Here is a 27,539-nt window from a genome sequence, read left to right on the forward strand (position 1 = left end):
AACATGCAGCCAAAAAACTCCATCTTTTCTACTAAATATGTAATTACTATAGATGTATCCCAAGAGAATAAATAAAAGGCTGAGAGATAGCTTATTATGTAGCTCCTTCCTCCTATTTTCCCAGGTGGAAAATAAATATATTAAAATCCCATTAAATCTTCATTTCCAGAAAAGACATATTTCTAAATACATAAAAAATGAAAAAAATCTTGGTTTATAGATTTTTCAATACTGAGTACATCTCTCCTTGGATGTTTAGCACTTCAGATATTTCAGTATTAGCCTTGGAGACCAAGAACTATTGTCTCAAGTTTGTCTTGCATGGACATATTACTGAAAGCTTACTGGCTGCCAACAAATCTAACAGAAATATAATCAAGGGATAAAATGAAATATTACATTTGTTAGATTAATTAAATCCTCACACCAAGTTTAAATATTAAATAGGAAATTAATAAAATGCAAACCACATGGCCTTTACTGAAAAGGAGTATACAAAAGAGAAAAAGTGGCATTATGAAAATGCAAGAGTAGAAGCAAATAAAACATGCAGTCTTTGGCTCCTGGTTAGAAATATCAATCTCGTAGCACAAAACAAGCAAGAAGCTATTTAACAGCAGAGAGCACTGCAAAGTGACCATCTTACGGCTTCACCTCCAGCAAGGAGTTAAAGGAAGGAGACCGCAGAACACAGCGCAAGGGAAAATTCTTTTATTATAAATCTATTTACCATTGCATTTAATGCTACTAATTAGAAACTGTAGTTTAAACAACCTGCAAGGTCCAGTGCTGTCCTCCACTAGTGACCAGTTCTCTCTTTCTCGCTGTATTTTGAGGGCCACTTCTTTTAATTGCTTCCCTGGCAGCTTTTCAATACCAGCTTGACTTCAGCAATTAAGACCTCTCCAGATTTCCCCCCTCCCTGGGTCTAGGCCACTGAAAAGGTGTTGCTTAAACCCACTACAAACAATTCAATTAATGTTGAAAAATTACTACTCTGGAGTACTTAATTAAAAACTCAACCTCTCTTTCCCAAACTTCAAGTATTTTTAAACTTTTTTTTTTCTTAAACTGGAAGGGAAAATGTATCACAGGAAGGGAAAAAAAACCTCTTCAGAAGTTTGATATTCCTGGGAGATATGCAGACAAGAAGCACATCCATGCCTAATCACAGCATGTATAGGAAAAGAAAGAATGAACATTTCACACAAAGAGAAATGCAAAAGTAACCCTTTGCAAACAGATCAAGAAAGTTCCTTTCAAAAGTGAATTGGCTGCAAAAGAAGATAGTATCAGCAAGAGCAAGTGCTGAGCCAGGTACTGTGGGGTAGATCACTGCTATTAAATACAGAGAAAGCAAAGGCCTTGTAAACATTGACTGAATCAAGTAAGTCATTCTTAGAGGACTGATGGATAAACCTCTCAGAAATCATTTAGGCCCAGAGATGTTCCTCCAGTCTGCCATAGCTCAGCAGCACTGGCACCTCTGTGACAAGAGCAACCTTCTCTTCCTCCAGCAGCAATTCCACAATAGTTTTCTGAGTAACATGAAACAGCAGCAATTTCTTGGCTTGGAAACAGGCTGTCGAGCAGCCACAGGTTCTGTGTAACAGTACAGTGAGACAGCTGCCCTTTCTTTGGGGTTGACAGTTCTCCCCAAAAGGGAAAAACATGCTAGGAAGTTCTAATGATACGTCTTATTTCTGGGTATGACTTTTTTTCACAGAAATGCTATTTAGGTCAGGTCTAGAAAATCCTTTTCCCACCTCAGTCTCTTCAAGAAATGTAATCATGTCACAAGAAATTATGCGGAGTTCAGTTGTATGTACGTGCTTGAAAAAACGTCTGTCATTTTGAAAGTACATTATATTTGAAACTGAATAGCCATTTCACTTGATTAAAACTCGGCTTTAGAGAATAGTTAATGCACGTATGCCCACTTGTGAGCCCAGAGACGTAACAAATAAGTGGATGCGTGAAGCATCAGATAAAGAGTCTCCAGTGAATTGCAATTATTTTAAGTATTAAAAGAAGAAATACTACAGGGAGCTCAGGTAAAACTCTGTACCTTGACTCTCCTCAACTCTCAACCTCAAGTTAGACCTTTGCATTTCAGAGCTGGTATTATTCTGCACTCCATGTTATGCTTGCAATAATTTGAAATGCTCCCTACAGAACTGTTCAGAATTATGGACACCCTGAGCACAAACTGCTGAAGATCATTTTCAAGTGTATGTTACATGAAATCTGATGCTGTGCTCATGCAGTATAGTTTATAAAGAAAACGGCACAGGTTAATACCTCTGGATACTAAAAATTTTCATTCCAGATTTACTTACTGTATAAATAATTGGCATCACTGCAGAAAATGCATTGGTAAACCCAGATCTAACATAAGTATTTCTAAGATATTAGTTGCTAACAGAAATTATTTATGAACACATCCTAAAAAATTCCTGGTTTTTGCCAAAGTGACCTCCTTCCAAAATTTTACACACCTTAAAATTTAGCCATGACAATTGGTACTAAGCATCTCGGAGAATTCTGGAAAATTTTTCTAGCACTAAAATATAGCTATTGTCACATATTCAAATGCTACCTAGACAGTTAAAAAAAAAACAAAAAAAAAAACAAACCAAAAAAAAAAAAAAAAAAAAAAAAAAAAAAAAAAAAACACCAACCCCACAACAGGAAGCCATGGATGTTACTGTCAAACACGACTAAAAGCCCTCAGCCAAATCTCATATGAAGGATTTCAAAGTTGGTCTCAAGACGTGTTCACCCTCACTCCCTGCTGTGACATGCAGCAGACGTACCCTTAGGATCCCACTCCCTACAAACAACCAGTCTTACATTTACACTATACTTACTTTCCACTCAAAGTAGTTCAGCTCTGTACTGAATGGTGTGATCACCATTTCAACTGATCACACAACACACTGTCATCTAATAGAAAGGCATTTGCGCAATAAAAAAGTAGAGAGCAGAGAGAAAGACACAAGTAATTTACAAATAAGTAAAATACAAATAAGTATTCCTTTTTGAATCTTTACAAGGATTTTATTATTTACCAGAAAAAAAAAAAAGGCATTCCTAAGAGATATTCTCACTAGAGGTGAGCAATGTCATTTCACAAAGGATGATTTTCAGGTTCTTTTTTACCTTCTCTTCTCAGGAGCAATGCTGATTACTTACAGCTAATTCATTTTCTCTGTTCTAGCTCGGCTGTTATATTTCACAATCATCTTTGAAAATGCTATTTACTGAAGTAATCAATCAATCAATTCTCTATATGCTAATACTCAAGCATTCTGGTTTGTCACATCAAAGAGTCTTCATCAAGAAGACATGTTATAAAATTAAATTAACCATATCACAAGTAAATTGTGCTTTTGATCAAGAACGCGCAACTTGTAAGAATTTGCTAGGAAATTTGCTTATTTGATCATATGATGAGTGGCTTTTTTGAGATCAAGGAAAGTATCTTGTTAACTTTTTGGAAACATACTGCATTGTTTCAAACAAGATAATGGCTTTCCTTTTTCTTTATCAGTTTCCTTTCCCAAAAAGGAGGGGAGATGAACTGCTTTGAGCTAATCTATTCCTGTATAAAATTTTTGATCACTACCTGATAGGAACAAAGCTCTGTCACACATTAGTATTTGTAAATCAAAAGCATCAATACTTTATGTACTTCAATATTCACTGGCTGAGTCTTATTTGTGAAAGTTCTAAGTCTTACAAATCCGAATTTACCAAGTTGCTTGTATTGATAAGCTTTAAATACTTTATAATATACATTTAACATTTAACTGAATCTATTTTACACTTAACTGAAGACAAGTCTATGTTTTGGAGTCAAAAACTGTGAAAATACAGGATTTATACAGCCATTCACTTGTAAATTACTCGAGAAATACCTGTATCTAAGAAAAAAAGGTAGCATTGGTTTACAAGGAGAAGCTAGGACATCTATTCATATAACCAGAGTATCAAGACAAACACATAACACAGCATTCCATGTTTTAACACTGAAGATAACTCCTGCACAAAAAAAGCCAATATTAAGATGGTGGTACTTTATTTTTATGATGGAGTCACTACAAAATTTATTTCACTGAATTTTAAGAAGCACTAATTTTCATAGTAATATACCTCACACATTGTAAGGTAAGTTGTAAATACAAAGATTGGGATATCTTTGATGTTTGTGAACTGGAAGACATAATATTAAAGTATATTTATCATCTTCAGGTGTTTACCCACTCTTTTCATAAATTCTGGTTTGCTTTCACATTTTACACTGTCCTTACACTGTGCTCTTAATCATACATAGCATCTTCACACCGTTCTTGTTGTGTCCGGAATAATCTAAAGAAATTTTATAACTATAAATATGTTGTGAATGATTGCTTATAACCCTGAAAAACATTTGATCAAAACCAACTGGAATCACAGCAAAGAACAGGCAACCATTCTTCTTTAACAGACACGAAGTTGGCATTCATTTTTGCAGTATTGCAATATTTATACTGATGAAAAAACCCCAGGCAGACATGTTTGTTTATTGCTTTGGTAACCTATGTGAGGTTGGTACAAGTGAAACACCTCTGCAGGTTATTTGAAAAATGCAGCAGACATCTAAGGCTTTTAAGGTGCTCTGATAAGAAAGCTTTAATTTGTCAGTGTTCAATATGTCAGAGCTCAAATATTCTCTCAGAAGAAAGCTTAATGCGCATGCATTATTAATGCACTATCTATCTGAGGGAACAGATCTATTTGAGCAGAATCTGACCAATGTCATTAGACGCAGAGTGCAAAGTGAATTTGAAAATGCGAAGGGTAATAGGTAAGAGAACACTTTTCACCTACCTTGTGTCTTGTACTAGTTTTCTTTAAAATTTAGAAAATTAATGAGCTCTAGTTACAATTTATGCAGTTTCCCTAATCTAAATTGTTGTGCACACACCTACCAGGTTTGATAATCAATGAATCTCAGGGTTATTTCCTTACTATCAGATGATATGTTCTGTGTCCCTTGAGTTGCAAGACGTGAATTACGTCGAACTGAAGCAGCAATTTTTCAAAAACATGTTAGACTCTACCTGAGCTGTTGCACAAACTCTCTAGTGACCCAAAACAAAGTACAGTGTAATTAAAACTAAAACCACTACTTTTTGAGGGCTGTACAGCTTTCATGTCTGAAGTCTTTTATTTAGGTATGTAAAAGAAAAATCAGATTCATTAACTCCATACCCTAATCACTATAATGAACCTGTTTCCCACTGATTTTTCAGGCATTACTAATTAGACATGACATTAATATTGCTATTTCAGCTACAGCATCTAGGCAGAAACTACAATCATAGTACTTCAGAAGGTGAAATTTTAACTGTTCCTCTGCCTGCAAGATGTTTTCATAAATTTCTCAGTTTGTGAAAGGCAGTAGTTGCGTAAGGCCTAATTAAAAGGTGTGTTACAACACTGTTGCAAGAGACTTTACCATTTTGATTCTGTGTGTCTTGAAATCCAGCAGGACTAAACTCAAGCTGACACAGCCATGAGCAACCTAAGCCCTGCAGAAGACTGAAGTTGAAAATCTCCACGCACCTCTTCCAACCTAAATTCTTCTTTAAATTGCATTATGTATAAGACATTTCTATACTCAAGTTTGCTGACCATCATTTTTAGAGTGGATTACAAAGCCCAGCTGAGAAAGGCTTAATTAAATTAGAAACTGGACAACATGATGACAAAATAAATTCAGCACAAACCAGCACAAGACATTGCATGTCATATTACACTAATGGGTTCAAATATTCTCAGTGGGAAACTATAATCTGCAGCCTTTCATGGGAAAGATCTCTGCTGTTGTGACAATGAGAACACACACCTGCTTCTTGCTCTACTGTGATCAAGAAACAAACTACACACACAAAGAAGTATTTAGTGGATGGAAGCGCATATTAAGTGTCAGCATGAGACAGACGTAGCAACAACCAACAGATTTTCTTTCAGTATTTATTCTGTCATCTCATGAGAAAATTGAAGAATTAAATTCTTCCCTACAATGATGAGAAAAGCAATTGTTCTATAATAAGAAATTAAGCCTTGTAATTAGCTAAGGAGTAATATAACTGTGGTACATACATTGAATATGTATATATGCATACAACAGAGGAGGAAAACTTCAACTTTCAAGGCATTTTTTTCTTTCTACAAAGAATGGTTAGCATAAATTCATTGACACAAATATTACTCAACTATTTTTAAAAATAAGCATTTTTAAAACCAAAAAGCATGTGTAGAAGAGCTTTCTAGGGAAAAAAATACCAATCAACACTCCTACCTTTGAGCATAAGCTGAATAACATGAAAGTATAGAATATTTTATGTAATCTGTAGGTATATTATGAGACATTACATATCTGCTCTGGTTCTTCTGGTGTTTTTAATAGAGGAAGAAATTAGACAGGATGTGCTACTAGAAATTATAAAAGATTTTGTCTCACACAATAAGTTTTTGAGGTTTTAAATGGCCTAGTAATGGCAAATAAACCATGCACTTTATCACATTGCTGACAAACTTTCATTCAATACATGATGTCTCTAATTTGGCTGAATGGAAACAGTAATTTGGCTGTACACTTCTACCAATATTATCTTGGATATGGAAAGACTTTGCATTTAAATCAATGCTATTTGAAACGCTAGACCAAATTTAAACATTCCATGTCTAGTACAGTAAAGTCTTTGCAGCACTATCTTTGAAAAGATGCTTATTTACCCTTGCAGCTGAAGGCTCATCCACTGCTATGAACAGAGCTCCAAGAACAAAACAGCAGCTGTTCAAATTGGCCACTGTCACAGTTAAGCATCACATCTCTTCCAAGGCAATAAGCAGGTTACACTCCCCTTGTGCATGCAGAACTTCCACTCACCAGTGAGAAGAGGCACATCAAGACAGAACTCAGGCGCTTACCATGATGGCTCCTCTTAAAACATCCTCCAGTGGTCTCTGCTAGACAACTTCACAAAAACTTATCAAACCCACCAACCAAAACTTAGACTTTAAGAGCTTGACTGGAATACTAACTATGCTGCCCCAGTGTGCTGCTTCATTTTATTGTGATCTACAAAATCCAGTAGTCCAAAAGAACCAACAATTTTGGGTTGTACACAGTAAACCTTTTTTTTTTTTGGGGGGGGGGGGGGTGGGTGGTATGGGTAAATGAGCAGCTTCAGCTGTGGCTATTCTGTGTACAGGTGAACAGCATCAAACTCAGTGGTGCAGCCAGACCACAGTATCATTGTTGTACGAGGATGGGCTGTATGAAGAGACTTCAAGAACACCAATGAAATTCTTCAGAGAAATAGAAATCGTAGTGTTTGGTATTATATATTCTCTAAATAAAGCAACGGTGTCAGGAAAACAGCAAATACACACTGTAGGAACAAAGCTGTAATACAAATAAAAACAATTTACTCGGTTTCCTATGACCAGTACCCCAGCATTTCCAACCTCCCTCAGAATAAAACTCACCACACACTACAGTAAGAGATCTGGCTAAGAGGTAGAATATTTTCACAGATTTGTGAAATTTGCTTTCTAACAGAAACTTACTAGCTGAAAAGCAACACTCTGGAAATTGCACTGGGGTTTCATGTATCCTTACTTTAGGGATTTTCCATACCATGTATGCCTAATGTATTCCTGCCCTCTGCACCTAAATCAAGTCGAGCTGGCAAGGCAGTGTTCTCCTCTATTTCATACTTCATCAGTAACATAAGCTTCCCATACCTGGAGACAAATTCTCACCTCAACAACACCAGCATCTCAACAGTAGGTGCTTTTTCAGCAAACAAACTATCACTATTTAATATGCCAGTATAAGCATTGAAGTTCCCCCCCTCAAAAAAATAGAAATTACAGTCCAGCTAAAATAATTATGCCTCTAAAGACAGTTCTAGTGGCAACAAGGTTAATTCTTACTTTAAAAATAACAAGAGAGATCCTAGTTTGTTCTCTTATTATGTTCTTAGATTAACATTTGCACAAACCTAACTTCAACACACTGCTATCCCAAAGGAATTGAAATTTCTGTCTGGAACTCAGTAAACAACATCACTTCTGATAATCAAAACCCAGTATTATTGATCCCTTCAACTGTGCTGGTTTTGCAGTCTTGTAAAATTTTTAAGTAATGAGAATAATTTTGTCCATAGAAGCAGCACTTATAATTGTATGTGATGAATAAGAGCATAATTTCAACCATGGCTACTTTTCAGAGCAGAAGAGTTAATCTACACAGTAGACAACGAGAACCCTGAAAACAAATCAAACCAACCAACAACCATTCAACATGCTTGGCTTAGTTTATTCCCAAATACAAACTCTTGTGTCTCAACATGCACTAGAATACAATTATTGCTACATGCACCAAGGTATGTTTTGAGACAGATGCTGAGGGAAACATGCAGTGAAGTCAAACTCATGTAATGGAGTGGTAATAATGCCACTGCATCATGGTGCACCTCAGCCCTGATCCTACTGCTCCAGCCCTGGTGCCTTAACCAGACGGAAGGAGGTTAAACTAGAGGTGTGGCTTTACAAGAAGGACAAACATCCATGCAAGACACCACCACCCATTTTCAAAGACCAAGTCCATCTGCCAGAGAGGAAACAGTGACACATGGACTTGTCAACCACTGAGGTGCTGCTTACTCTTACAGGCAAGCAGCAGCACCAACCCCTGTTCACAGAGGCACACTCCCAGCAGCTGAGCAGTGCTGGCTAGGTGCCTAGCATTGCATGAGGGGCAGAGCTGCACTCATGCAGCAACACAAGGAGGGGCAGGGGAGAACAGTCCTGCACACAACCATCAAAATGCCTGAGAAGAATTGGGAAAAAACTCAAAGTGCTCTCCCCACTCTCCTTAGCTCCTTGCCTGACTTATGGTTTGCTTGGTTTGGTTTCTTGGGGCACTGGGCCAGGACTCCTGAAGAGTGATGAAGATTTGCAATGCTGAGTTCCTCACCTCTCATACGTGTGTTAAGTAAATATAATTGTGGTATTATACAAAGTACAGCACGGAGAGCAGAGGGACAGAAAAAGGCACACATGCCAATAGACACCTCTTTCCACCCCAATTACGCCATCCAGAAATTTTTGCCAAAACATGTCATTTTTACCTTCAGCAAGATGGGAAACGTAGTAAAGAGGCTTGATTATATCTGTCCAGCCCAGGGTCTCCTTCCTTATGTTTCCTTTTAAATCATAAACACTCACCACACTGAGGTTTTTAAAAAATATGCATAGTTTATGGGGAAGTTTCACTCAAATCAGCTCACAATGGCCTTTTTTCCTGAATCCACACACATTTAGGACCACACTGGGAGCCTCTCACTCCCCCTATTTTTCTTTCCATAAAACGACCATCACCCTGTCATCCAATTCCCTTGTGAATGTTTTAAATTTAATCACAATACCCAAGGTATTGTGTCAATAGTCATGTTCGTCTTTCTGACAAGAATCAGAAATGGAAATAAATTTCATGCTGCATAACAATAATGTAATCTGCAGTGCTGCAACTCAACAACTTACTTTTCAAGAAGTCTAAAGCAACCTCATTTTACTTTAAAACATATAAAGGAATGCAGCCCTTTGAAACTAAATACCATGCAACTTGATTCAGGTACTAACTAATATTTCAGATAAAAGCCACTAGAAAAGATGCCAGGATCCCCCCTCAAACCACAAGCATCACCTTTCAAAAACATACTTCAATTAGTCAAAATTAAAATGGGATGGGAAAAATGTCACTATTATGATAGACATTTATTGTTAAAATAATTAATGTTTCCCCGTGGTTGCTTAAGACATCATTACTAAAACAGTTTTAGCAGCAAAGTTGGAAAGTACTACATAGCCTAGAGTGCCCTCTTCCTTTTCCAAGACGAATTTCAGGGAAATACTGTTGATGAAGATGTCAATCAGTTTTTTCTCAGAATGTCAAATAAAATAACTAGACTGTATTAAAAATTGGCAAAAGTTCATCATAATTTAAGCAAAATCCTTACATGAGTGATGGATGTGATTCTACCCTAATAAAAATATACTTACAGAGCCATCTGAAATTGTTCAAGCCATTTTTTCTTCAAGTCTTTAGTTTTGCAATAAACTTCTAAACCATTTTCACCTTGGTTATGAATGAGGTAGAAGCCATAAGACCACTGCATAAGAAGATTGATAATACAAAGGTCATAGTTATGAAGAAAGGAAAGGGGGGAAAAAAACCCCTAAAAATAACAAAGCATTTGTATATTCTTTAATTCATTAATTTTGGGAACAGCAAGACACATTATTGTGTTCCCTTAGAATGACTTACTCAAACATTTTAATTGTATCAAAATAAAGTTGAAACTTCTAAATATTCACTAAGAAATTGTATTTACATTTTAAACTCTTGCAAAATGCTTCAAATTCTTGCTAAAAATAAGCATTTTATGTGAATTAGCAACATATATTTACCTTCTTATTTTCTTTATCAGTAGTGGGATTATTTGTAATTTTGTATTTCTGAAGATCTATTATTTCCTTCATTTCGTAATTATCCCCCCTCCGTTTGCAAACAATGACAGCTAGATCAAACAAGAAGATATGCCTATGAAAATACAATACAGAGATGGTTAAAAACACTCCAGAAAGCCAACACCAAAAAGTCTTATTTTACACACTTTTGCCAGTGGCACTTAAATTTTGAAGACAAAGAGCTAAACTACTGGCTAATAAAACAACCAACACTGAAAGTATTTTTGATTAAGACCGACTCCTTGTAAGGGACTCAGTGATCTTAAATAATAATGTAATAACTAATTTTCCATTCGTAACTTTGCACATTCACTTGGTAAATGGCAGACAGGCCCAGTGAATGCCCACCAGAATGGAAAGCCCCCAAGAAGCAATGGGCTGGCTTCAAATCTACAGAGTTACTTAACAGGTTTTCAATAGCAAACACCACAAGGTATGCCATCACCTGTCTTGCCTTGCACGCTTGTCCAACGTTGTTATCCTTATTTCCCCATCACCTTGAGGTCTCCCATACTGTAAGAGGGAATGGTTCTGAAACAGAAGCAGAATGTATGATTCCATACAGCAAAAGTATGAACATAACAACACATTCCAATGTTAGACCACTCACTTCTTTTACCCCAAAAAACGACTTTTCAGACCAGCAAACATCTTTTCCTCACTACCATCTAAACTACATACTATAAAGAATCAGTCCATTCTAGTTTTGTCTTCAAATGGGAAAGGATGTCCCATTACAAAAACACCTAAGAGTCACTGTACACATACAAACCTTTAACTATGCAAATATATTTAACTACTGACAGCCAGAAAAGCAGAAATTTATGCACTCTAATACCCATGTCATTCTAAATCAAGCATACTTATACTTAAATATTACCAAGAATACTATAAATTCATATGAAATGAGGAAAAAATACATCTATCAATATTTTTGATCAAAAGTGATTTAAAAATTGTATGTAAATTAAAAACATCACATACCAAATTCTCTATTGATAGTTGAAACTGTCTAATTTCACGAAGAGTTTCATTATCTCTCTTTACTTCATTTACATATTGAGCCAAGTCCTAGAGTACCAACAAGCAAAAGGGAGGAAAAAAAATAACTTTTTAATAGCAAAAATACATTTTTAATACATTATTTTACTGCTTTAATACATTATTTTGACAAGTTTATTTCTAATTTTATCTTTGACTTAACTACATATTTAGTAATTTCTCTTGAAATTCTCTTTATCATTCAAGAATTACCAATACGTATGCCTAAATAAAGAAGGAAAAAAGTATCTGCATATCTTCAATAATACAACACTCTTCATGGTATCTATTGGAACATGAATTTAGTATCAAAAAAGAGGGAAACAAGTAATAAATGCTAAAAAAGAGCTGATTTTTTCTGAATTTCTTTAGTGTCTTATTTTCAAGATTAAAGATGGAAATATAATTTATGCAGCACACTACTGAAAAAGCAGTCAACATCCCATATCTGAGGTAAATAGGAAAAAAATAGAGACTATAGTAGAAAACATCTATAAGGCAACTCAAAAGCAGAATGTAAGGTGTAAATGAATCATAAACCTGGGTGCTTATTAGAAGAGAAAAAGCTGTGGCCCCAGTAGTGGGATTTTGCTCTTACTGTCACACAGCAGAGAGAAGCCATTACACAGCAGATTTTAAAAGGAATATACTACCTGAAGTCACAGAGATCATTATTGTGCCCTTTACCAGAACATGTACTGTACACATTTCACTGAAGGCTTTAAAATGCTCTGAACATGCTTGAGTAATAGTGACAATTTGCTGGGGTTTCTCTGTTTATGGCTAGAGATGAGGAGTGAGCAGAAAAGGTAATTGGTAAGGTCAGGGATGCTGAGAGCAGCAGTTGGAAAAGGCATTCTCATCTTCCTAACTTGCTTTTACAGTATCCCTTCAATACAGTCACAAATTCAGAGGGTGGGAGGAAAATACATCTTCTTCCTAAGATGTTTTTAATCAGAATCCGTGAATAGCTGCAGTCATTATGCTAGTTTCCCAAATGGATCTGTGCAGGATACATTCACATCAGTCCTAAAGACTTAGCTTAGAAATTAAATAATGTCCTTTTCTTGCTGCTAAAAGAAATCCAACAGCATAACTCTACCAAGAATTTTCTTTTCTGGGGGGCAGTACCACTTTGCTAGCAGTTTTTCCAAAGACATTTTCTTTTTGAGCAGAGACACCAGGGTTTTTATGAGCAAAACACCAATGCTACACTGTTATTTCTACTACAGTGGCAGGGACTACAGTAAATCAGAATGGGAACAATGCTGCAACCTAAAGGAAAGACGCTCATACCTCAGGGGGTTTGTGGGTTTGGAGAGGGTGGGGGTGAGGTTTTGTGATATTTTGTTTGGTTACATCCTGCCAGCCAGCATGTATCTGCCACAGCCACTCTGGCAAGAGATTTCTTTGATTTTTCAGTCCAACAGACACCAACTATGAAGAAAGCCAGCAAATGGGAATGAAAAAGCAGGAGTAAATATAAAACAGAGTTATTTTCCTAGCCAATTAGCAGCAACCAGGATGCATGGCTTGCTACTAGATGGATGAAACACTGTGCCATCTCTTTTCAGGCACCTCTCCGAGGGAAATTATCATGGTGTCCATCCCTCTACACTCTTTGCACAAAAATGGATAACAAAATAGGGAACTAAAAATCTCATTTGTGAGCTGGTTTGTATTCCAGGCATTCAAGGCAGTCACAAAATAGGAGACAGCTGTGTGACCCAAAACTAACTTAGTCTGACTTCAGCATCTACTGTGGAACATACAGATTACAATGGGAGATATAATTTATGTCACATTGGCTCCTTTCCCCACAAAGACTAGAAAAAACTCCGCAATTCCAACACATGAATGTCACCATCTTGAAGCCAAGTGAAGCAGACCTGTGCTTTGTTTCTGAAGCTGTGCAGAGGAACACATATTACCTCATGCACAAGGCAGCACAGCTATTCTATAAAGCTATCCTATAAAGTATTTGTTTGTACCACTTGCAGGTGATTGTATAGTGACAGGTACCCTACCTCCAGAAAGATGCGACTGCTTTCAAAGGTAAAGCCACAGAGATCATATTAGGATGACAGAAAAAGGTCTTGTGAAGAAAGATAGCTGTCCATCACACTGGGAAATTACTGACCTTGATTCAAATTGGCTTACAGTAGTAGAAATATTTCTAAATTTCAGAAGCAAGACCAACATGATTGAAACACCTGTTTTTCAGCAAATGCAAAAGTAACCCGAAATGGGGAAGTTCCATTTCACAAACCCTCTGCTTCAGAAAACTACTGAACTTGTTTCCCAGACTTGAACAAAACCCTCATCTTTATACTTGCCATGACATAGAAAGCTCACAGGAACCTGTGAAAACATGTTTGAAATGTGAAGAACATGATCTCCTCCAGGAAATACAGTTCTGAGCTACCATTCTAACTGCCAGCAGACATAAATCCTTCACTGCCATAAATACTCACCTTCATTGCATCAAGTGCCAGTTTTAGATTTGCCTTCTCCATGGGATCAGCAGTGTGCTTTACCAGCTCCTGTGGACAAAGCAGTTGAAACTTTCCACCCAATGTCTGTCACATTTTAAATTGACATCATCATTGCTCATCCCCACCCCCCAAAAAATAAAGCAGAAAATACAACCCGAGAATAAGCATTTTCATCCCCACAGTGAGCAGCCTGTCAGTGAGTGGGGCCTATTGCAGTTAATTGGCAAGTGTTTAGTAATGATTGCTGTACAGCCTAAACACTGACTTTAGTTGCTAATGAACCATCACGAGAAGTGAATTTAGTCTGTCTAGTGCTTAAAACTTGCCAAATCAGATCATTACTGTATGTGCATGCTGGAAGCCCAGGTAAACAACACAAGTTCATTTACACATAGCTACATGGTATTTCATCCTCTTCCAAAGCATGCACTTGTCCACAGACAGGGATCCATACTGGCAGTAAAACCTCAGCTGAAGCATGCACAGCTTAAAAGTCACTGTCTCATTATACCTAAGAGGAAGCTGACTCAGAAAACATACAAATTTACACGTTCAAAGAATTCTTTTAGTCACTTCCCATATGGAAAATACAGGTTTCTTGGGCTTTATGAAGCGGAAGTGTAACCTCTTGGGGAAACAGGTCATTTCTTCTTTATAATTTGAGGCAATAATACATTTCCACTCACATAACTTAGTAAAATCATAAGAAATTAAATAGTATTTTTATACTCATATTACAATTAATAATAATTATTTATAATTATTAATTATAATTATAATTAATACTTATATTTGCATTACAATTCTAATAATTTATTCATTATTTTCTTTCCAAGTCTGTAAAATATTTTTCTTGTACAACACATAGACAGTGTTACACAGACCATAGTGACATTGTATATCATCTTCCGAGAATATACATGTTGATTATAAAATCCTGAGTCAGATCCCATGGGTTTTTTTAAAAGAAGTCATACCATTCGTTTTGCTTTTTCCAATTTTGCATTGATCAACATATTGATGACTCATTTATAGAAGTATTTCAAAAATTTAATATTACAAAATGTATGTTGTTCTGCAGACTCAAAATTATACTCCATATATAAGTAGTAGATCTTTTTAAAATGACATTTTACAAGCATCAGCAGGGCTGACAGTCTAATATAGTAACACATTTCTTTGCAGCTGAACTAATGAGTCTCCCGGCACAGCTATCAAATTAAATTTATAAGACTCTCCACCCTTATTACAGGACTAACTGCAAAAGCTAATGCTTTGTGGGTTATAACAAGAAGCATCTCAAAATAAATATGGCTTAATTGCAATTTATGACAGCAAAGAAGTACCTTAAATGTATGCTGTATGGATTGCCCAGCTGCCTCTTTTGGGGGGTAATGGTTCACATTTCCAAGTACCATGATTATGGTTTGGTACTACCAACCATCTTAAACACACCAACAATGAAAGGTCCAGATACTGAGGAAACAATCGTGTTTTATTCGATTTCCCCCAGATATGCTTCAGCTCTAAGAAATGATCTCTGGGAGAAACCCTGCACTTGACTGAATTTTATTTCATAACCTATCTAGGGAAGTGTCAATCACCTTCCTTTGATAAAGACATTTAGCTTTCATTTTTACAACCCACTGATGATAAACACTCACGTTTTTCTCTCAGCCTCCTTAAATTTCAAAAGTAAGATACCTGGAGCAGTAGGTGATACTTCAGCACTCTCTGCATTGGAACCACTAAGAGATCCCGCAATGTAAACTTCCCATTATTGGCCCTCTTGGAACATTCCTAGTTCAAAGCAGAAGAAAAAGTAAGACAATAGAGTTAGAAAATAAAATTATTTAAGTGATATATATGAAAATTCAGTGACATATAAGCAACTATATTAACCTTACGATAAATAATATCAACAAAGCAAAGAAAAACAGTTGATACGGCAATACTAAACAAAGCCTGCATCTAGTCACTTGTTCTTAGATGTTTCAACATGCATGAGAGAGTAGAACAAAGGGAACAGAAATTAGGCATCCCATACAGGTAAAAAAAAAAAAAATCTATGTATATACCTATGGGGAAGGGGAAAAAAAAAAAGGCAAAAGGTAATCATGGAAACTACAGGCCAGTCAGTCTCACTTCAGCACTTCACTGCAAAAATTGTGGAGCAAGTCCTCTTGGAAGCAATATCTGGACACATGAAGAAGAAATATGGGGAATATCCAGCATGGATTTACCATGGTAAATCAATGCTTGACCTACTTCGACTGCTTTCCACGATGAAATGGCTAGATCTTTGAATGGGTGGGGAGAGTCTACCTTGACTTTTCCAAGGCTTCATCTTGTAATATCCAGGTTGGGATGTTATGCTCCAGGTCTATAAAAAACTGACTGGATTATGAGGTTCAAAAAGTGCAGTGACTAATGTTTCCTGCACTACCTGAGGGACAGCTGCAAACAGAGCTCTTCAGGGCTTTGTCCAAGGCCTCCTGCGCTTTAATGCCATTGGCACTGATCTGCAGCAAAAGACACAGGACACTCACAGCAGGTCTGCAGACAGCAGAGCTCAGAGGTGCAGCTGACACCTATCAGGGCATGTCCAGCACAAACCTCACATGAAGGCAACAAGGCAAAAGCAAAGTCCTTCACCTGGTAGGCACTAGCCAGGGACACGCTAACCCTGAGGGCTGAGCAGGTAGGGAGCAGCTCTGCAGAAAGGACCCAGGGGTCATGGCAGACAACCCTGAGGCTATGGGACAAGGGCTTGTTCAGCCTACAGGTCGCTCTCAACCTCTGTGGTTCTGCAATTCTGTGTTCTAGCTGAGATATCCTGATAAATGGAAGGGTATCACTGATGGTCACTTCCTGAAAGAAAACCCTAACTCTGCTAATGTCAGTGGCAAAACTCCCTTCGCTTCAGGACCAGGCTGTGCGCTTTTGTATATGGAGCACATTTTCATTTGATCAGAGGTTCCAAAAGAATGAAGAGAAACACATGCACTTATCAGCCCAGCTAGTTTTGTCATCATAAAGGTTTTGACTTCAGTGAAAGCAGGACATACGCAAAGAAACACATGGTATCGTGTGTGTACATATATATTTATGTTAAAAAATACTGATACCTCTAACTTCAATTTAACGTCTTCTTTTGTCTTAGAGATATTGTCTAAGCACGATATCGCTATCTCCACTTGACTGCAGTACTGTCCATAAATAACCAACCTAAATCAAAGCAAGAGGAAGGATAAAAGGAACATTTGTTTATTCAAGAACAACCCTTGATCATTTTTTCACAATCCTTCTTTCAAAAGGATTAGTGCTTAAATAAGCAAGGATAGAATTTAGCCATGTGTTCAAATGGGCAGCATGAATGAATGAAGACTATTCAGGAGAACAGTTTTTCTCTACTTTCAAAATGGCCTAAAATCATGCATTTCCTTTAACAGTCACATATATATATAAATACATTCTGATCAATACAGGATTCATTAAAAAGAAGCAAAATTTCTGTTGAACAGAACAGTCTGTAGTGTTTACAGCAATGTAGACTTCCAAGGTTGTAATGAATAAAATCTGGAGCACAGGCTTACTAGGATTAATTACAGCCATCCTTTAAAGAACTTGTAGGTTATCCACACTGATCTGCCAACAGTTTCTATCAGGTGTGAGCTCTCAGATCAAAATAACAGCATATAAAATCTCAAGAAATTTTCAATAGATGTCAGGTGAAGCAATGCTTTCTGAAGGAGCCTGGTTTTATGACAGGAGTTTCTTGCTTCTGTGTGGAGTGCTTCTTTCTGCTAGTTCCAGTGCCAAGAGTGCTCTCTTCTTTCACCATTTCATCAATTTCTTGAGGTGATTTCTTCCATATGCTTCAAACCCTTTTTGGTGGGTTCCTACGATCCTTCCATTGAGGTCTCTTAAATTTCTTTTACTGTCACTTAACCTTTACCCTTTTATTTAAATCTTTTTTTCATAATAAGGTGATGACACTGATTTAAAATGTATCATTTCTGATTACTTGTAATCACTGTATGGTTCAGACACTGCATCAACCTCTGTTCCCTTTTTTTAATAATATAAACTTGGTATTTCTTCTCAGTGCCCTTTGTTCCTCTTCTGGCACACATTTCAGAACAACTTTTGAAAGATAAGCATTTTCCAGAACAACTCCTTGTCCCCTGATTCCCTCCTACAGCAGCAGAAAGTTTAACAGCCTGGGAAATAATTATGTCCTGCTCCAAACTAGAAGCTGAGACAGAGGGTCTCTGAAAGCAGGACAGTTTATGGGCAGCCTGGGACACCCTCCTCCCTTGGAAAATCGTCCCATCTACCATTCTTTGGATGCTGCTGTCCAGTTGCTCACACACCAATTATTACTGCAATAATCCTCCTTCACGCATCACCCTGAAGCAAATCCAATTAGCTCCCCTACGTCCTTCCCACTCTGCTCCCAGAAGGACCTAATTTTTAACCAAAAACCCAAGGGTTACTTTAAGACAGGTCAGCAATGTAGCCAACAGAATAAGTGTTTTTCAGCCAAGTACCATAGGTATATAAATTAATCTATATAGTCCAACAGCTGTTCAGTGCTGGCAGAAGGAACAATATGAAAAGGTTGGTAAAAAAACTGGCAATTAGCCCACAGGGTATGGCATGTTGCCACAGCTATCCTGTTATCAGCTTGGCTGCTTTTCAAAGCTTGAAGGCAAAGGGCCTTTAAAGTCACACCTTTGACTCAGGGTAAAGCAAGACCATAGTCTCTTCTCTCTTCTAAATCTGCTTTCTTGTCTTTCCATTTATGACTTCTTTGTCTTCTTTAATCTGAAATATCCCTAATAAATACCCTTTTTTAAATCTGTTAAACAATACTAATACATACTATAAAATATCTGGGATTGTGTGCATGAAAAAAAATGCTGTGTAAAATAAGATATTTAAGTTTCCTTAGAAAGATATGTTACCTGTCTAAGTAACGATATTGCCAAAACTGGGCTAAGAGGGAGGGCTCATAAAACAATAGGTTGCATTTTGACTTTCAGGCTCAAAACACCAAAACTAGCTTGATAAGTATACTTACATTGAATTTAATCCTGTTTCAGTAATATTCATCAAACAAAAATACAGTAAAATACCAAATCGAGCACATACTAGCACAATTAGTAAGAGTGCTTAAATCTTACCTTTCCTTGTAGTTAATAAAAATTTGATACAGGTTCTGACCATTTTTGTTAACAATGGAATCATTGATGTCCTGTGTAAGATTCCTGTGAATTTTCACCAAATCCTTAAAAACAGTAATGGGGAGGGGAAAAGCTTTATAAAAACAGAATGGCTTAAAGCTTTGAATATAAAAATAAATTATTTCATGTTAGACCCATTAATTTCAATACACTGAAAAACAGATTATTTGAGAATAGAATCTAATTTCAAGGTTTGGCAGATTTTCTGTATAGTGCAACAAGAAAAACTAAACTCCAAGAACTACCTATTAGAGACTAATTTATTCTAGCTTAGAATGTACACTGTTAATTCACCTTCCATTTATAATGATAATTTTAAAATTAAGCAAGTCAAGTAAATGCTTTAGTGACAAGATGAAGTAATGATTCATGTCCCTGAGCTGTGAAAAATTAGTTTTGTACATTACATTGGTCAATTAGTGATGTCCTAATGCTAAATTAACTGCAATCATAATGAGTTTCCCAATACAGCACATAACTAATGTCTGAGAGGAAGAAAAGAATATTGCAGAAAGATTTGCTCTTTGATTGTTGTTGCAACTCTCCTTTGCTTATACACTATTATACCTAAACTACAAGACATTGCATCAGCCTTAACACTGTATGGACATTGTCAGAGAATTCACAATAAATTAAGTCAAAACAGGTTAAGAAGTTTTGAAATCTGGATAACTAAGTAGTACACAGACCACTGGAATGAAAAAGAGAGGACTGTTTAAAAGAGCAAGCCATAGAAGATGGTTTAATGCAAGGAATTATATACTACAAAAATAATATTCAATATTGAGTTGAGAACTAAGTTAAAACATTTCACTTCACACTAACAGTATATACAGGGTCAACCACATCACTGATGAGGGTGCAGAATCTTGAAACAGATCCAGTTCAGTCGCTAGCAACTGTATGGCCTTATCCTCAGAATTTTAAGTTGCAGTAGACAGACACTATTACAGAAATGCTTCCTAATTAATGTACTGGGAACAGGAGCACATTTTCTAAGGAGCACATAGGGACTCAACTAAGCAATATCCCTGAAAAACAGCTTAATGCTAAGGGGACAATGGGTCTTTTTGGGTTTCTATCTCTAATTCAAAGTCAGGTTTTAAACTAAACTGATGCTATCATCATTTGAAGTTAATGAATTTTCCAACACTTCAGTATGTGTTACACATAGCTTCATCTCTCTTTCTCTCTGTATGTCCATATATATAATTCAAAAGCATGCACAGGTGCACATATAAGTGCATCTATATATGGATGCACACATAGACAGATGTACATACAAAGGCATATATATGTAATATAGACAGATGTATACAGACACAAATATAGAGCCATACACAAATATAGAACCATACATTCACTTTAAAGAACAGAACTCAGAAACATGAGTGCCAGTGAAAGGCACTCTCTTTAGACTGGTGAGTAATTTGGGGTAACTGGTTTGGAGGTTTTTTCTACAAAATATTTTGATATCAGCAGTTGATCCAGCAAGCATTTTTTAGAGTCTATTTAAGGACTGTAACATCACCCAAAGGAAACAATCCTTCACCAAAACCCCTTCACAGAGGAAAATCCATCCTGCTCTGAGAACACAGCACTTGCTCTTCACATCTCACTCTGCTGCAGAACTCTTTGTAACAGCTATTTTTAGTTTAAAACAAGCTTCCACTGCCTTCCAGCCTTCCTGCTGAGGAACTGCCACACAGACAAGGTCTGAGCAGACAAAGCGTTTGCAAATATTTTTGGCTAAGCCAAGTCCTGTATTTCTTTTAAGGTTATTGGATGCCTATGAACTGCTCCTGGAGTTGGAAACAAGCAGCATCTTCTAACAGCAGAATACTGAATGCTGACAACAATAAGCAAAATAAAACAACCCAAACGTAACCATTTACTGTGTGTCTCCCTAGTTTAAAATAAACAGGTTCTGTTCTTTTTACTCTTACACGATCCCCCTACACCCCCTTTAAGGAGTAGTGAGTGGGCTGACCTTCCTGTTTGTGCCTACAGCATTCAAGCCCTTTTTGTACCCTTGTGCAGTGTTTCCACTGACTGGAACTAGGTCTTTCAAAAAACATGTCAATACGCCTGGGCACGCAGAGCCTTAGGAAAGAGGTGTACAGTAGCTTAGGTAGGACACATCATGGCTTTATTTGCAACGAGTAAGAAATACTAATGTAAGACAATATAAATTTAAAATGTAAGTTCAAAAGCAAAGGGATCTCTACAGGCAGCTGATGTAATTCAAGAAGACAAGCTAGTTACTGATATCTGTGACAGTGTTTTGGACTAATATTCGAAGTGAAGGACATGACAGCAATTAAGAGGCAGAGTGATAACTTTACTGAGGAACAAATATGGCAAGGGGTCAGGTACCATCAGTATAATAACTGTCATAACTTACCTTCTATCAGGATGATGCTGGAACAGCAACCAAAACATTTTGACAGACAGGCCAGGTTCTCATAGAATAAAATAAAATCCCTAACACCTCCTCCTGCAACCTAAGAACCTGTTGGACATGCCAGAGATGGCCAAAACAGAGGTGATATTTTACAAGCAATAATAGCTTGATGTGGCCCATGGGCCACACTCTGGGGACCCTTGCCTTACAAAGGCCTCATAAAAGAACATTGCTTTCATTTGTCTGTGTTGAGAGAGGCTTCAGACCATTTCTGATCTCTTCCTTTACAGTCAAACAGAGTAAAGACATGCTGCACACTTATCAACTAAAAATATATGTAAATTGTCATACTGTTTTGATTAAGTCAAAAATAAATGGCACAAAGTAGCGATCACAGAGACCATTATTGTTTTCAATACAAGGTTTCCTAGATAGTTCACAGAGGATTTCCTTATCCTTTCCAGCGCCAGATTCCGAATGCAAAATTGTGAGATATGATAACTTTCAAGTGTGTCAATGATGTAAGAGCCAGGGCACTTACAAGGATTTGCAAAGCAGCTATAAATAGACAGTATACAGTGATAGGTAACCTAACAGTCACAACTTTGTACCATCATTAAAATATGAGCATTTATTCAAAGATTCACTTCTAGAAATTATTAGCTTTTAAGGATCAAAAATACTCCAGTTTATAGCAATTCACTCTCACACACACTAATACTATTTATCTACCTTATTCCCTCAAGCAGAAAAAAAATTGGTAGCGCACATCCTTTTTAATCAACAAATATCCACATAAACACACTGTACATTGTATTTCAAATAATCATTTTGTGCGGTAACACAAATATATCACAATCAACTATGAACCTCATAACTCCTCATTAAATATGCAATTACTCACAGGAATATTGATGAAAACAGTATCAAACTCTGACGCTGACAGAAACCTTTTTAATGGCACCATGAAAAACTGCAAGAAAAAAATATATATACATAGAATTACAATAGTCAATCTTCTAGACTACTATAAAAATGCATGTTACAAGTCTGAAAGCAGCATCTTACTTTTTCAATTGATTCCAGTGTTTCAGTGTACTTCTCTTCAGTTTGCTTTATTTCAGCAAGACAACAGCTTCTTATGTCGTTTTCAGGACATTTCTGCAATTACAATGGAGTCAAGTTTAAGTCATTAACAGGCACCTAATGGATAACAAATGGTTCTATTTGTTTAGAATTACGCAATTAGGATAACTGCTTCCTGACATTCTCTGAGTACTGCAGCCTCCAAAGATGACAGCAATAACCAACAATATTTTAATGTTCAATTAGCTGATGACTTTAGTAAAATCAAAATCAAAGTAATATTATGAAAAGTTAATGTTTAGATATAAAACACTGAAGTATCAGCAGGTACTTTGGAAGATGAAATACAAGGTCACATTTAATTTACATCCAGACTGAGAAATCCTATTTAAAACACTCAGCAGTTAATAATTCCACTAAACTTAATGGGGCTAAATCATGTAAGCAACTTTACATTGCAATAAATATTGGATTCAGTCTAATCCTTGTACTTATTTACAGTTTTCCATTTTTATTTCTCAAGGGGAGATTTCTCTTCAGATCCAATAGGAATATGTCCTCAGATCAGGAAGTGCAGTGACCTCAAAGTTCAGCTCTTGTATATGTATGTGTGTGTCTCCAATAAGACCCTGGGATTTTTCCATGTAAACCCCCAGACTCACAGGACATGGAAGTAATTATCAGTAATTACAGGACTCCATAAAAATAGTTTACAAGCACTCGTACCCAAGATAGGATTTACAGCATTACAGCTTCAATAAAATCTGATTTCAAAGAGTAAATAACTGGAAGATGATATGGAACCATTCATGTCAAGCAAGGCACAGAAGATCTGGAGGTACAGAGGTCAGCGTGGAGGTTTGACACAGTAACTGGATAGGCTCTTGCAGTTAGAAGCAGTAACTGATCCAAAATGTTTTCTCCAACAACAACAATAAGCAGTATCTTACTAAGCAACAGGACTATCGCGTCCTTTCTGAAGCATATTTATCAGTTTGCAACATCCTTCAGCATATCCCTGGTTTATCTTACCTATTTTCATCCAGTGCAGAGAATCCCTGTGCTGCACACAGACCTGATGACTAGATGTTATTCAAATACAGGGAGAGTGAGGAGTAGAAATTTAGCACTACAGTTCTTTCCATTCAGAAAAACCACTTTCAGCTTTTGAACAAAAGACTTTTCTCCTCTAAGAATCGCAAAAATTCTAGATTAAAATTTGAATATTTAGCTCCTAGTATGTTCAAGAGTTAGACTCCTTCCACTCCCTCTCTGCTGCCAGGCTACTGGACACACCTGCTAAGTACAGCACAGCAAAGAGTAAGCCACACTTACACTGTCCATGAGCCACATACAGCTCCTAGACAGCTTGGCTACCTTACAGCGAGAAATGTATTCCTACCATCTCAACAAGACGCCAAGCTGCAAACACACAGGTACATAAAGCTTGGTCACTGTTCTGGCTGATCTCCTTTACCCTTCTCTCTTTGTCTCCATATGACTCCACAACCAGCTCCTGCAAGCGGAGCATGACTTCTCACTCATCTACCAGGTGCAGCAATTTCAGAAATTACTCTTGAAAACCCAATTTATGCAGTTCTTCATTTTCCCACAATGAACGTTGAGGTTCCATCTTTATCAGATGCAGACACAAGTAACCACTTTGCAAAAATACAGCCTTATCAGAAGAACTGTACTTTGTGAGCATCATCATCTGATGGTCACCCTCATCTCAAATGTATCATTTATTCCCAAATTCTTTTGTAGGAGTAAGAAGACATTGTAACAGTTAACTGTAATTTATTATTCTCTATAAAGTATTAGAATTTGACATTATTTAGACATTCAGCTATTTTTTATCTTTAGCTCAATACTGTTCAAAATGTTTGCAGTATTTGCCCCAATACAGAAGTTGCTGTACTCAATAGTTCATATACATTTGCAAAATTTGGGGGTTTGTTGTTCAACACTCATATGAGCAATGCAAAAAAATCCTGGGATTCCACTTAAAACCTTTTACTTCAGTTTTGTGGTCACCTAACCCAAAGAAATCACTAACACAGACACTTTCAGCAGAAATTAACATATCAATTTTTCTACGTGTACCAAAAAAAATCTATCATTTGAGTGCAATAAACAAAAGGAAAGAAGGAATAAGAAATAATGTGTGATACCAGCACAGGTAAGAAAAGCTGCCTTTGAAGTTCAGCTAATCCTAGAGAAAACTTAGTGGAACAGTTTACTTTGCAACATAATGACAACCAAATGATCAACAAAAACTACAAGGTTGAATAAGCAAGAAATTAATAATTTGAAACAATTCTCAGTTGTCCTTGTTAAGCTAGTTGTCCAAACAACAGCTGAAACAATATTAAACACAATAATTTCCCAATATTGTAACAATTTTGGAGGTAGGACATTTTCAAGTAAGCAACTTGAAAATGTTAGTAACTGCTCTTAAAATAGCTGGTAAATTTTACTAGTCAAAACTATCCAACAAAATAATTACGCAATTCATTTAAAAATTACTTTTTTTTTTACTTACTATAGTTAATGTTTTCCCCTTTACCCAAACAGCCTGCAAAGTCTTACACAGGAGATAATGCTCTGATGCAACAACTCCAGATGCAAGTAAGCAGGAGCGTCACTGAAACTATCTATAAAGGCATCATTTCAACTTTCAAAAAGTTAACTGCTATTGTTCCAAAGCAGCTAGAAATTGGAAAACATACAGGTTGCTGTGCTGCTTCATCTTTCATTAGGTCTTCATAAACTTCCCCACCTTCATCTTCTCCATAGACACAATCATACAACTCTTCATCTTCCTCAACACCAGTTTCACTGAAAAGACAAGACAAGAAAAAAAGCTATGCAGCACAGACCAAGTACCATCAGCTCTACAAGGGACTACTCACAGGAAAAGTTTCTACAGTAAACAAACAGATTAATTAATAGAATATCTAATGAAAATAACTCATTAAGGGAAATTAAGTCCATTAATTTTCTTTTCTCGATTAACTTAAAATAAATTTGTACAAAATCAATACAATACTGAAGACTACATTAATTTAGAACCACATGGAAACTAAACCAGACAGCAAAACCAATACATCAGGACAGTTTTGTCACAAGATACAATTCAGTTGCCCTCTTCTCTTTGACTCTTTTCCCACCACATCCAGTGAAGAGGAGCTGCCTCTCCTCATTGCCTGGCATCCCACTACACTGGGATATGAGACACTATTACAGTTCTGCCTGCCTGTCATGGATTAGCAAGCATAGTCCCAGAAGTGATGTTCTTGCAAAGAGGTGCTTACAGCTTTCTCTGTGACCTGATAGAACCTATCAGCTGGCCAGTTTGAATATGGACAATTCTTTGAGCCACTTAAAACTGTGACCGCCTCTGTGATCCACACTTAAGAATAGACAACCCCCTCCCGCCAGAGCTCTCTCTCTCTCTCGTTTCTAGTGTTGGGACAGGTGGCTGCGGGCCCCGTGTGGGGGCCAGTGGGCCTGGCCCAGGCCCTGCTCAGGCTGGGCCGGTCCAGGCCAGGCCAGGCCATCCTGGAGCCGATGGGCCCTGTTCCACCCGTGGAACCCCCCCACAGCCCTGCTGTGGGCAGCCGGAGCAGCCCGGCTCCCCCTCTCCAGTGCGGCCAAGATTCAGCTGAAGCTGCACCGCTGTCCGGCAGAGGTTATGTGACCAACAGTGATAAGCGAAATCCCAGCTGCAAGGCCTAGGTGAGATTAACCCTTTTAGTGCTGTGGAGAGCTGAAAACATGAGGAAAGAGAAGGAGGAGATGCTTAAAGCTGAAATTCAGTTGTGAAGCTATGATGTATCAGAGTACCCGTTGTAATTTCATGAAGGCGTGGGGGGGTGGAGCGTTTAACTTGTACTTGTGAGCAAAAGCACCTGCACTGAGATAGGCAGATGCTGAAGCAGCTGTAATTTCATGAGAAATTTCAACAGGGAGTGATGATGACTTTTGCTCCAAATGGGAAAGGAGAAGACCTCAGTTCCTAGAGATGCTCCCAGAAATAGTCCTAAAGATAAAGATGAGGAAGACCCTTTGCTCCCAGGAAAGGAGGAGGGCTTCTGTTCTTAGAGATGAAATGCTCCCAGAGATGGGTGAAGAGAACTTTTGTTTCTGAACGGCTCCACCTTGAAATTGTACCCCAAAAAACTTCAAGAGTGGACCCTCGAAAGCAGTTGTGGGAAAAGCTGCAAGTCATGGGAAGGGACTCACATGCGAGCAGAGAACCAACCTGGGCGGCTGTCTCGTTGTGATAATGTTTTCATAGCATGGGCAAGAGAGACTCCTCTTCCTAAATGGACTGAACAAGGTTATTATGGAAGTGATAAACAGACTGAACATCTCAAGGGTTGTCTTTTTACATTGTCAGTGGGAGAAGGGAGAAAGGTGGTGGGAGGAGAAGAGTTCTGAAGGTGTGGTATGATTTTTTTTTTTCTTCTTTTAGGTCTGTTAACAAACTTCTTTATATTCTTTCAAGTTTGGTGCCTGCTTTGCGTTTCTCCTAATTCTTCTCTCACAGAAGGTAAACAGTAATGAGTATTTTAGACCAGACCACTACACTGCCTGAAGAAAGGACTGGGGTAAAAATACACCAAAGACTGCAGAGTCAGCACTGAGGTACTGTACCTCCACACCATA

At 37.3% G+C, this 27,539-nt stretch overlaps 1 protein-coding gene across 3 annotated transcripts in view; it reads right to left on the reverse strand.

Annotated features, from left to right (window-relative positions):
• VAV3 (vav guanine nucleotide exchange factor 3) overlaps nt 1-27,539 on the reverse strand; it is a 151,602-nt gene that overhangs the window by 68,261 nt on the left and 55,802 nt on the right. For all 3 annotated transcript variants that reach the window (XM_039555928.1, XM_039555929.1, XM_039555927.1), the window contains exons 5-15: nt 25,598-25,706; nt 22,848-22,940; nt 22,684-22,752; nt 19,316-19,419; nt 17,255-17,354; nt 15,831-15,926; nt 14,106-14,174; nt 11,575-11,661; nt 11,036-11,121; nt 10,531-10,663; nt 10,123-10,232 (exon numbers count right to left, since the gene is read on the reverse strand). In XM_039555928.1, coding sequence (XP_039411862.1) covers nt 10,123-10,232; nt 10,531-10,663; nt 11,036-11,121; nt 11,575-11,661; nt 14,106-14,174; nt 15,831-15,926; nt 17,255-17,354; nt 19,316-19,419; nt 22,684-22,752; nt 22,848-22,940; nt 25,598-25,706 — 1,056 coding nt within the window. The remainder of the gene's footprint in view (nt 1-10,122; nt 10,233-10,530; nt 10,664-11,035; nt 11,122-11,574; nt 11,662-14,105; nt 14,175-15,830; nt 15,927-17,254; nt 17,355-19,315; nt 19,420-22,683; nt 22,753-22,847; nt 22,941-25,597; nt 25,707-27,539) is intronic.

Source organism: Corvus cornix, chromosome 8 (genome assembly GCF_000738735.6).
Source record: "Corvus cornix cornix isolate S_Up_H32 chromosome 8, ASM73873v5, whole genome shotgun sequence".
NCBI lineage: Eukaryota > Metazoa > Chordata > Aves > Passeriformes > Corvidae > Corvus > Corvus cornix.